The sequence below is a fragment of the Cariama cristata genome, unplaced genomic scaffold, assembly GCF_000690535.1.
Source record: "Cariama cristata isolate BGI_N322 unplaced genomic scaffold, ASM69053v1 scaffold5510, whole genome shotgun sequence".
NCBI classification, from domain to species: domain Eukaryota; kingdom Metazoa; phylum Chordata; class Aves; order Cariamiformes; family Cariamidae; genus Cariama; species Cariama cristata.
The window spans coordinates 17,425-30,156 of record NW_009593946.1 but is presented as its reverse complement, the minus strand read 5'-3'; the positions used below and the strand labels follow the sequence as shown (position 1 = coordinate 30,156).

Sequence of the window (12,732 nt, the reverse complement as noted above, 5' to 3'; positions counted from 1 at the left end):
GTAGGTGTGAAACTGTTACTTTGAAGTTTGACACGGTTTCATACTACTTTTTTATTCTAAAATGGCATTGTGTCCAGTTAGATATATATTCAGTTGTTTGTGTTATGATTAAATAGCAAATCTCAAAACAAGGCTAGATTTCCTTTTGGAAGGTATGCTACAAGCAAGTTCTTGGGTTTCATATGGAGTGATGCTGATGAAGCTTAGTGGTCTGTCCTATATGGGAAATGATACTAGGTGATCAAAGGATTCTCCTTCGAACTTTAAGCTTTAGGTATATTTATATACATACCCATCCTAGTACAAATATAAAAAATACCTGAGGGCTTTTTGAACAAGATTAATTATTTATGCAAGCAAGATATATTTAAGGATGGAAGATAATGTATATGTCTGCCTAAAGAATTGACATTTTCAGGAATACTGAGAATGTGTTTGTTTTAACATGTAGTTTTGAAGTAAGTTTGCTGGAAAGTAGTACTGGTGGAAATGTTCCAAAAATATTGCTTCCATGTCAGTATAAGCAATCTTAAAAAAATAAATAATTTGTTTTGTTACTTGAAATGTAAATGTTGTAATAAAAACTTTGAAAATGAAATTGAGTAAGCAAAAGTTAAGTCCCTCACAATGAATAGATGGATGCCCTGATCTGAGCAGGAGATGCAGGACATCATGAAAGCCACACATGGATACAAATGTTATTGAACAAAACAACACCTTGCAAACGAAATGAGGGAATATCATTTAGCATAATCATGTATCCTTTTCTACCTCATTCTTATTTTGTGAATGTTTGGTAGAGGAAAGGTAGTGTGATATAAAAGTCAAAGTTTTAGATTTTGTAAGTCTTCCACTTCTAGTTTATGTAATACATTGTATTAAAAAGTAAACAAAATTGCTCAGATACAGTCAGTGTCCGTTTCCTAAGTCTGTAAAATCTAAGAAAACTATAGACATAATTACTGTTGGATAAATAAAGCTTTGACTTGAGTCTTCCTTTGAATCATTCTTGTTACTGAAAGACTTTTCAAGCCATGAAAAGTTTTTTAGTATTAATGTATCTTGACTGTGTATTTTTTTCTTTTTTTCAGCAAACTTTGCAATGTCCTTGATAGACTGAGTGTGATTGCAGAAAGTGTAGTAAAGAAGACTGGATTTTTTGTAAATCGACCTGATTCCTACTGCAGTATCTTGCGGCCAGATGAGAAGTATGTATAATTTAATGAATGCATAATGAATAACATCTATTCCTTGGAGAGTTGTGTGGAATTTCTGTCTATTACATTAATTCTTATTTTAAGGCTTAAATTAATATGAAAAAATACAATTTGTTATTAAATTATAGCTAAAAGGATTGCAGTCAGAGGGACATGCTAAGAAATACTAATACACTGAAAGAATAAAGTTATGCTGCTGCTGTTCTACTTACAATGAATTCTTACTTCAGACCATTATCTGTAACTTGTAATCTGTGCCATGTGTGTTTATATAAAGTTGTCTTTTTCTTTTCCACCTTAACCAAAGGAATCCTGAATTTGGGGATGAATTTAACAAAGCAAACAACATTTGGAATTTAGTAAGTGGCTTCTTCTGAAGCATGCTAGTAAGATAACTATCATCTAATGTTACTGAGTTCAGTGTTTTCCAGTGGATTTTATGGTATTCATACATACAAAACTTAAAACTTTTTAAAAAAATAGAAACTCTGTTCGCTTAGACTGCTGCAGAAGTATAGTGATTTAATCAACTGAATTCTCTCAAGTCTCTGAAAATCCAGAAGTAAAAATAACTTCCGCATTGGAAGTTCAGTAAGTTTTTTGATTCAAGTTTTCATGTTGGGGATCTAATTCATCAGTACCCAAATGTGTGTTCATATTTTACACAAAGAACATCTTTGCCTTTTTAGCCTATCTTAATTTAGAAACAGCCTGAGCTAAAACTCTCATAGGCTCGCTTTACAGCTTTTCTCTGCCTTGCAGTGTAGGAAGCGTGGTGACTATAAACTAGCAGGAACAAGATCAAAACACCTGTAATACTATGTTCTGTAGAGATAGTCTGGTGAGTCTGAAATGTATATAGGCTTGCTGTAGCAGTGCTCAGCTCAGGCTCGGTAACCCTACTAATTTGAAAATACTCAGTAGTTCAGGGGTTACTTGCACCAAGCATAACTGCTCCTCAACTTCAATGTCATTAATTTCTGATTCATGTTCTCTGGCTTTGGGGTACGGTGAAGGCCTATACAGAATTGCAAGACCTGGACAATATGTACATATGTATGTGTCCAGCATCTATGTCTAGAATCGGTATGGGGGGAGATTTAAATCAACCAGCTTGTGCTACAGTCTGTGTTATGCCTATGCCTCTACCTCTACCATTGGCATTGTACCTACTTCAATTTTTGTGCTCTCGAGACCCGGTCTAGCAACACTTGTGTTGCTCATATTCTGTTTCATGGGGAGCAAATCAAATACTTTGTATGGCTTTGGAATATTTCTACTTTAAGGCTGAATTTTTTATTTTTACTTTTTTTAAATGTGGTTTAGATACAACATCATAGGGCTGTATAGAGCATTCACTGCTTTCAACTATTCATGGATATCAGTTTTGCTTTGTGGCAAGTTTTTGTCACAGTTTTTCACAGGGCAGATCAATAGATGGTATGAGCTGGTTTTTGGTTTTGTTTTTTTAAATGATTTGTGAGTCATTCTGTTTTGTTTCTCTTCCAGGTGGAATGAACTGGGAGGTTATGTTGTTTCCACTGGTCGCGTGCAGGTACTAAAATATACTTTATTAATTCATAGTTATAGTGGTGTAGATCAGCACTCCCAAAGCACCAGTGAACCATTTCACATAAATACCTGATGGTGATTCACAGAGTGCTCTTAAATTAATATTTATAGTAAACAGCATTATTGCTGTCCGTCCCAGAAATGCAATGGGGAAACAGGGCCTAAAGTTCTTGCATGGTACCACAGAACATTACGTTGTTGGAATTGTAATTTTGCTGGAGGTAGTCTGAGAAATGCTTGTGTATTAAACTAGTTTCCATTACTATTTAGTCTGTAGTGTTACCAGTGCAGTGAAAGTTAAACCAGCAGTATTTTAGCAAACTGTATAATATAATCTTGTAAAGAAGTGAGGAATAAGCATACTTAAGCCTTGTGACATATTCATACACATGAAAATGGGTTATTAAAAGCTCTTTCACCAGTGCTGAATATTCTGTACATTGTTACAATTTCCATCACTAAAAGAAAAGAAAACTAGAAACGCTGCTTTCTTTAAGGTCAGAAAAGTGCTGACTAAACTGTAAACCACATAGTACCAGATTTATGCCTGAATGTTATGATTATATACTCTGAACACAGGGCATATTCTTAAGAAACATTAGTTGCTTTTGACTTGCCACTCATAATTTTGCAGTTCATGTAAGTTAGAAAGCATGTGACCGTTCCTTTACTAACTGATCACTGGGATATGTTTGTTGAGGGCAGATAAACAGCAGAGTAGGTAGAATTTGATAAAACATTTCAATGCTGGTTAGATTTTTTTAAATGTTAGTCGTAGAGGTTTATCTCTATTAGTGGAATGATTATTTTGTCTGTCTTTCAACTTCAGTCATTTGAGGTAGTCACCATTGGTGCACATGTAAGCATTTGGATCACAGTTCATCTCTGAATAGACATCTTGTGAGTCAGACCCAAAAAATGCTTCTTTATTAAGGCAGTAAAAGTTTACTAGCTTGGATGTAGCCGTATATATTTGAGCAGAAGAATCCCCCATGCTGTTATATTAAAATATGTTTCTTGCAGCTGTTCATATTATAAAATAACTTTGTGTGTACTGTGGAATTGAAGAATGATGGTGCAAGCAGCATAAAAGAGTATGTGCATGACTGCGACCTTCAACAAAATGTTCATGTGTGTTGCTCCAGATATAGAAAGCTTAGAATACAATCACTATCACAGTAGAACCACAGCAAGTTAAAGTATGCTTTATTTTTTGCAGTAGTTACAACATACTTGAAAATAAGATCTTCTTCGCTGAAGTAACATAGCTTTTCTTTCTAAGGTAAATCTTAGGGCTGTTTGTGAGTTGAAGGAGAGATGCAGTTTGTGTGATGATGGAAGCAAGAATATTTTGAAAGTAGGCATTACAGCAGTCTGATCTAGCTTGCTAGAGATAAATTGCTTTTTAACATTTTTATAAATGTCTTTCCTCAAATTTTTTTGAACTGACATAATTTGAGATTTTACAAATCTTGGATAGTAGGAAAAAAGTAGTGATTACAAGTGTGGTAATTTGTTAATTAAGAAAAAACTCTTATTTGGATTGCTTTACCAGACTGGAGTTCTCCGAACCAATTGTGTGGACTGTTTAGATCGCACTAACACAGCCCAGTTTATGGTGGGAAAATGTGCTTTGGCATACCAACTCTATTCATTGGGATTGATTGATAAACCAAACTTACAATTTGATACGGATGCTGTTAGGTAAGATATATATTAATATATAAGAGTGTAATGATTTTATTTTTTAATTTTGTGTCAAGAGACTTAGGAAAATTTTGTCTATGTAGAAGTAAAGTACGGTTTTTTCTATTGGAATGATTTAATAGTGTTTATTCATCTAAGTTTTAAAAAAATCTTCCGTACTTGAAATTTTCCTGAGAAAATCCAGTCAAGCTGAAAATTTAGTCTAATGGAAAAACATGTTAATCAGGCTTCTTACAAGATAACTGTGTGACTTCATTCTTTTTATATGCCTAAACTTAAAGGTAAGAGTTTTCCTTTTAAATAAATGTAACAAAAAAATCCACCCCAGTCTTTTACACTTATTTCACTTACTTGAGGCAAAATGCTGATGAAAAATGAAGACTGAAATAAATATATGCTTTTATGGAGGATGCCAAACTGATATTTGTACAGAAGTGCATCTTACTGTGCTACTTCCTCCTTTTCCTTTGGAAAAATGTGCTTTTTGATTTATTGAAGAAGGGTTTTCAGCAAAGTTGTTCTCTCAGATGAAGTATCAATGATATTTATTCAAGCATCCTCAAACCATGTAAGAAAGCCTAGCATTTAAATTGAAATGCTTTGGGGGTCAGAGGGAACTAAGCTACTTATTTGTGAATATGCTTCAGAAATTAATGTAAGAGTCCTTGAAGTGATTTTTTTTATTCCTTAAAGCTGTTGTTGTGACTTTGAAACTTATGGCTTCATTGCTGGTTTTGACTGGTGATTTGATGGTTGTAGAACGTGGAGATGTAACTTCAGAAAAGACAAAGTACTTGGTCTCCCCTCCCCTTTAGTCGAGGCATACATTCAGCTCCTCTTCTTTCTCCCATTAGCTTTCAGCACTTGCTTGGTGCCAGAGGCACGTGTGTGCCACAGAAACAATTTTGCTTGCAGCGTGTTTGCTCACTGTGGAAGCAGTGGCTCATGGCCTCTGCCTGATGGCCAGGGAGAGCACCCACAGGCTGGCTTCCTCGGTGTACTATCAATGCCTCCCATCCACCATGTCCCAGCTGCTAGGTGCTGCATGTTTACCTCTGGGAAGAAACTGCTGCTGTTGCGAATACCAGTTGCTGTGCAGCCTCCTGGGGACTCGGCAATTGGGACTCTTGGGTTCTAGCTAGAGGGGATCAGTAGGTGGACAGGTCTCTTATATCCATTTCCTGTGGTATCCTCTACAGCTATCACTTACTTCAGCACCTCATTATGAGACAATGCAGGGAACAAGAATGCAGGATGTCAAAGTGGAAGACTGCACAATGGAGAGACAGCATAGCACATATCTGTCTTCAGAATTTGTTGCATTATGGAGCAGGATTTCTTCATTATTCTGAATACAGTAATTCAGAAACAAGTCTTAACAGATGACCAAAAAAAAAAATAAATCTGTTTCAGACAGGCATACATCTAGTGCAATGGAGAAGACAAAAATAAGTGACATGCAGCCAGATAAAAGCAACCTTTTATGCCAGGCTAATAGCTACATTTCAGAGAGATAATGAGAAATAAGGTATCAGGAAAATCAGAGACAAAACAACTACTATAACCTTAAGAGATGATAGTAAGAAATGGAAATTTGGGTGGTTAGAGCAAAGAGAGGAAACAGGAGGGAGAGAAGACAGACAGGAAACACAGGACTATTGCAGCAGGGAGCAACAGAGGAAATATGGGCTACCAAAATCGGGGTGGGGAAGGGGGGAAGAAGCGAAACCTAAGGAAAGATAGTAAAATGCAGCCTGATTTGCTGCTCAGATAAGTGTTCTTCATCCAGAACCTTTTGAGGAGGACTTCAGTCAGATGATTGCTGGGTTACTTTTGCAGTACTGCCCCTTTATTGAAACTTTCTTAAGGGAATGCTTTTGTTGTTTTGTTTTTTTTATTTTGTTGTTGTTTTATTTTGTGTGTTTCTACCCTCCTTTCCACTTCTGAAGGACTTCTTTCTTCCCAGGTATTAGAGTGTATCACATGCAGATGCCTGAGTTACTGCATCTTGCTATGCTGATGTAAAATATGTTTCCACAGGTTTGGTGGTTGGGTTTTTTTTTTTTTTTGGTTTTGTTCCATTTTGGTCTTTTGCCTTTTTATCTAAACTTTCAGCTTCTTTTAGCAAGATGTCATGTTTGTCATTGATTTGTCATTGTCTTGCTCAAGCAAGGCCATAGTTTCCCTTTCTTAGAAGCACTTTTCAATCTGTTATCTTTCAGACTGAGTATCATCTACTTAGGATAGCCTTGTTTTCTAAGACTGTTGTCTTGTTTTTGTCATTGATGGGGAGCTTCTTGACAATTTTTGCTATTTTGACTGCTCTCAGGTTGGAATCTACTGTCAACTTCCTGATGCTAGAGGGCTGTGTTGCTTTTAGCCAGTTCTCTTTGTTCATGTTAGCAGCCAGTTCTTTCTACCTTCTTCTTACATCATGTTTTTCCAGCTCTAGCAAATGGTATCTGACTGCCATTCATGTTTCTTGTAAGTCATGTTTATTTGGTTTGTACCTTTGAGCCATCATTATTATAAATAGGGAGATTTTTTGAAACTTATGGTAACTTGATTCCCAGTGGACTTAACAGAAAGCATAGGCTTGAGATATTGACGTGTTATGTCCCATTTAGTGTATTTAAAACACCTTAGTTCGTGAAGGTATGAGGTTTGTTTTTTCCCCACAGACCAGTGGGACATGTTAATCTTCTTCCTATATGCACAGAAGTGCATATTCTCTAGTGTGAATGCATTCTGATATATTATAAATTAGTGAAAATCTTAAAGTCTAATCCTTCTTAGTATTTATTATAGCTGAATAAAATTTCCATATTTATCTGAATAAGGAATAGAGACATTTAAATTTCAGTGGTTGTAAATGAATAGCATGTTTTAATGAAATACTTCTGCCAGTTTACAAAAACAAGTACTTAGGAGAAGAAAATGTATTGCTTGTTAAACAGAAAGAGTTTATTATTAAAATACTTTATTATTTTTTCTCTTTAAAATCTCTTTTTCAGCAGTTTGATAGATGACACATTTTGCTTTTCCTTTAGATTATTTGAAGAATTATATGAAGATCATGGAGACACGCTTTCTTTGCAATATGGAGGTTCTCAGCTTGTCCACAGAGTAAAAACTTATAGAAAGATAGCTCCATGGACTCAGCATTCCAAAGATATTATGCAAACACTCTCAAGATATTATAGTAATGCTTTCTCAGGTAAATTTAAGTGCTTTCTTTTAAGCCATTAATTAAAAAGCATCTTACTTGTGATATTTCAATAATCCATACTATGATCTTATGACAGAGATCCTCTATACTATAATTTCCAAATAATTCAGTAAAATCTGATGGATATCAAATGGGTATTCTGATTTCGTGAAGTATTTATATCCTATGCAAATACATATCATAGCATGCAGCTTTGTTTGATAAAAGGTAGTGAATTGCTGTAAGAAGCATTTAGAAAATGTGCGCATGTAGCACTGAAGCTGCCAGTGACATTTGTAGATCAATAGAGAAGCCGGTAGCTGTTACAGAGCTGTTAAACTGATGGACAGAATGGCTTCAACAAACATTAGGAAACTGGTAAATTTAAATCTATACACGAGTAGAAGGCTTCAAGTGGAGTATTTCTTGTGATGTTTCTGGGGAACTTCAAACAAAAAGCAGGCTCTGATGGACATAATTGTTTTGTATGAATAGAAGCTACTAACTGTTGAATCTGTGGTAGACAAGACTAAATTAGAAAAGCAAGGTCCACCAAATAACTAAGCTATTTTTTTGAGTTAATTTGTAAAATATTAGCTTACTCCTTTACTAGCTTGTATCAGTCACTGATACTGTTTTGCTTTGTTCTGGACAACATTGCTAAGAGAAAACCTCTGAAAAATGTGGAGTCATACCTTATGCAAAAATAACTGAAAAAAGCTTGCTTAATGTTTTTAGAAGTCGTGAGAAAGATCTAAAAGAATCATCAAAGGACAGTCTAAGACATGTCAGGATGACGAACCTTGAGTGCTGCTGTGTTCTAAATACTGTCTCAGTCCTCTATTACTCTTTTTCACAAAAGCTACCTAGCCAGGGAAGGAAGTAACTTTTTTTTTATAGTAGACTGCAATTATTTAAAAACTAAATTAATTTTAAAACAGTGAGTTGGACACTGACACTACTTCAGTAATCTCTGGTTTCTTTGGATGAAGTTACTGCTTTTAGTGACAATTCTGTGTATGTGAAAAAATGTGAGAGCACAGCATTTAAAGTACTGTTTCTGAATGTAATTCATGTAATTTGTGTATCATATTTGCCCAAATTAAATCAGAAATGGAGACCTTTATTTCAGTGATATGATCTCTTACTATTTGCAGTGGCAATAAGGTATGGCTTCATCAATTCTTAGGAGCAAAAGGAAGCACACTTGCAGTATCACCTGTACAGATAAGTACAAGATGGAACAAACTTCTGAAGCTGTTCACTTTTATGCTAGCCAGTTAAATGGTTAGGTGGAAGCTTGAGCAAAGTTCTAGATCCACATTTGGGGTTGTGGTCTGCTTGCAAGGATAGTCATGATATGCATGTGTTTTAGTAATAAAAGAATTCGTTCTGAAAAAGATGTTACAAAAGGAAGAAAGAATACAAATTGAAAAAGGACTGTCTTGTCACCTGGGCAAACTTGTAGCTGAGTACACAAACAGATGGTAGTTTTTACTGAAGTCAATAAGAAAAATGAAACTTTCATAAAGGTGCTGCACACTTTCCTCAATTTACTTATGGTTTTGGTATTTGATATTTGAGTGAAATATTTTTGGTGCTTTATGCATTCCTTGTGTTTGAAGATGGCATTGTTGAAACATAACATTCAATGTTGTGTTTATTGCATTTTTAGTATGAAATTTTAAACGATTAATTTCAGTGAAATTTAAAGGTTCACTGTCCAACACTGCATGATCAGGTGGCATTTGCAAGCCTGTTAATGTGACACATTGCGAAAGATAGTTTTATTCTTGAAGTTTTCTCAGAAAGCAGAGATAAAGGAAGCCTTTTTAGGACAAGATTCTTATTTGCTGTCCTGCACTTACTACTGTTACTATCTGTCACATATCCTTTAAAGTACAAATAAAAATCTGAGGGCTAGCCAGTTCATGAGCCAGCATTTCCTTGTGTTTCTGATTGGAGAAACATTTTTTTAATGCTTATGAATTTTATGTACCAGTAGTAAACAGACTCAGAAAATTTTAGTGATATGCTTGAAGTCATACAGTATATCAGGTTCAGAACAAGATTACAGGTGGCCTGCTGACAGTGCCTCCTAAGTAAATCACTTAGACAAACAGAACAAGTGTGGCTATTGTAAAAAAAAAAAAAAACAAAAAAACAAAAAAACAAAAAAACAACAAATACATGATTCTAAAAATAGTTTACACTTAAGAAAATGGTTTCATCTGTTAACCTCAAAGCTTTTAGGGTAATCACTACTAATGAAGTTCTACCGATGAGAAAAAGTAAGACATGTATTGGTTAAGTGACTTGCCTGGAGATACTAATTCAGTAGATAAGTCTTTGACTTCTAAGAAAAATAACTTTGAATGCAGTTTCACCCGCCTTCATGATATGTGGCTTACCTTTTCTATAGATTTTTCTGTACCTGTAAATTCGTAATATGCTGTCTATATAATGGACGAGTGAAGAGTTACAAAAAATGTTCTCGGGATCAAGTTAGTGACTGAAGCTTAGAAGGAAACCAAGATTTCCTCCTAAAAATATGGGACAATTAATTTTATGGTAAATTGAAAAAGTCTTACAGGTTTAGGCAAAATTCTGAATTTTTTTTTAAGCGTGTTTTTAATTCTAGCATTTGAAAAAAGTAGAGGGTGCAGTGTATTTTGGGAAGTCAACTGTTTGAAGTACTCTGGTTATAAGCAAATGAGTTGTACCAGAACTTCATCCAGCTAAGAATTAGGTGTTCCTTCAACACCCTTTCTGGCAGGCATTCTGATTAGTTGAATTATAACATTTTTCTTTCATTTGTGGTTGTCAGAGAAATTAGGAAATAGTATGCCCCAATTGTGTTGAACCTCTCATGATTTAGTAATTTCTCATGTAGTACATGTAAACTCAGATTGAGAGTAGCACATTCTTTTAGGCTAATTCAATTAAATGGCCCCTTCAGTTTCTGTTTTCTCAAATGATCTTTAAAATGTGCTAGTATACATGTACATTGCAGTATCTTTTGAAAAATCAGTGCAGTCTTTCTACTTGCTTGTACATAATTTTAACATTCGGTGCTAACAACGAAGGGATAAAATGTGTTTGCTCTTTTGTCTGTGCTCCACAGTGCGTTGACAGAGTCTTATTTATTTAATTTTGAAAAGAGAAGTGTTTCTATCTAGGTAAGAAAATTCATCTGAAAAGCTCAATATTCTGTTTTTTCTGGCCAGTGTTTCAAAGAAAGACAAAAGCTTTCATTATTTCTGTGCAAAACAAAGCCATAAAATTGTTCAACCCTTAAAGTAAGGCAGGGGGGAGAATTGTCACCTTTCAAGTTAACTGTGTGCTTCTCCAGTCACATATATGTTTGTGTCTGCTTGAAGACTTATATGCAAAAAATCTTTAAAGTTATGTTTTTTTACCTACTTTTAAATTGCAAGTTGAGAAGTAAGACAGTAGAAAGACATTTTCTGATAAATGTACTGTATTTCTGTGAAGTTTAAAACACAACTGCACAACTGAAACAATGAATGCAAAAGAGAGTTTGAGTCCTTTAGCAATGCAATGTTTAACAGCAGTCATTTTTTTGCTATGGAAGAAAGGTAAGAATGCTTTAATGAACTGCTGCTGTAGACCATTTCAGACAATAAATTGGTTAATTCAGCTGGTATGAGTTTAAATTGAAGCTGTTTTTCACAAAAGAAATTTAATTTAGTTTTATTTCATTTTACCATCTGTCATATAAGTAGTGGCATAGTTTGTTAAATGAATTATCTTGTTTCTCTAGTTGTTTTACAATTATTTAGTTAACGGTTTCGGTATACTGTCTGTTCCTGGCAGATGAAACAATGGTAAATGAACAAAGGAGGGTCATCTCTGCATTTAGCTTTCAGAAATCACCACCCATTTTAACCTATTTGCTCATGTTAATTTTTTTTTTTTAGGGCTCCTCCACTTTCTATGCTTAAAGTAGAGAGCTTTCGTGGGTGGTGTTCAGCGCTTTTGTGGGTGTTGTTCAGCACTTTATTTAAATCATTAACTTATCAGAAAGAAAGAATACATGTTATTGCTTGTTACTTTTCCTTTCTTTTTAATTCTCAGTGTCCTCAACAAGATTTTTTTGAGTTGTTCGTTTTGTTTTTTTTTTTATCCCCCAGACCTTTTTACTGAGTTTTGCATAGCTTTCTTGCACTGTTCCTGGCCTTCCTTGTTCTCTCCTATGTCTTGGTTAAACTAACACTATTTTCCAGAAACAATATGGCCTGCAAACCATAAGGACCTACATATGCTTTTGAGTATTACTGTGCAGAAGAGTTAATATTATAAGTTGATCCTCTTAAGAAAATTGGGAAGGTGGGGAGCAAGAAGGAAGGTAAAATAATTATCTTTTTTGAAGAGTGCTCTGAAGGAACAGTAAAAGTATCTGGAGGGAGTATGAGTGGATAGAAAAGAAAGAAAAAAGCTGGATTGGAGATGAAAGGTGCTCTAAGTAGGGAAGGGAAGCCAACCAACATCAAGAGGTTTTCCCTTTCTTTCCCTTTTCGTGGTGCCTTGCCGGATTGCACCATGTGACTGTTTATACAGAAGACCCTACTTCCAAATATTCACCTCCACATATGCAGACTTCTACATAACACTTCATTTGTTAGCTGTTTGTGTCTCTTAATTCCTTGTGAAAAATATTGCACAGAGGGAAGAGACGTTCTGATTCTGGGGAGAAGGAAGTATTGACTGAAATTGGTGGTGGACAGGAGCCAACTTTATCCTTGCTGTCATACCACCACTTTGTGGATTCTGCCTATTTTTTTTTTACCTGCTTTCTGGTATACTGAGACTTCAGTTTGTCTTTTTGATGCAGTGTGTTGCTAAAGGAACACTCAACTCTCGTAATAGTCTTTCTGAAATGCAGAGAGAACTGAAGGAGTAACTATCTGTTGAACTAGCCTGAACTATTCCTTGTCTGATGATTACTCGTCACCGTTTAAGGCTGGGCCGGCTCTTAAAATGGCGGCAGACGCTCTTTCTTAGCCC

General features: G+C 35.2%; 1 protein-coding gene across 1 annotated transcript in view; it reads left to right on the top strand.

Moving 5' to 3' along the window:
- The window catches only part of FIG4 (FIG4 phosphoinositide 5-phosphatase), a gene marked incomplete at its 5' end in the record, with an annotated part of 53,124 nt that overhangs the window by 25,050 nt on the left and 15,342 nt on the right, over window positions 1-12,732 (top strand). The window contains 4 exons of the mRNA XM_009696060.1: window positions 1,092-1,208; window positions 2,727-2,772; window positions 4,345-4,493; window positions 7,547-7,713. Of these exons, the coding sequence (XP_009694362.1) occupies window positions 1,092-1,208; window positions 2,727-2,772; window positions 4,345-4,493; window positions 7,547-7,713 (479 nt within the window). The remainder of the gene's footprint in view (window positions 1-1,091; window positions 1,209-2,726; window positions 2,773-4,344; window positions 4,494-7,546; window positions 7,714-12,732) is intronic.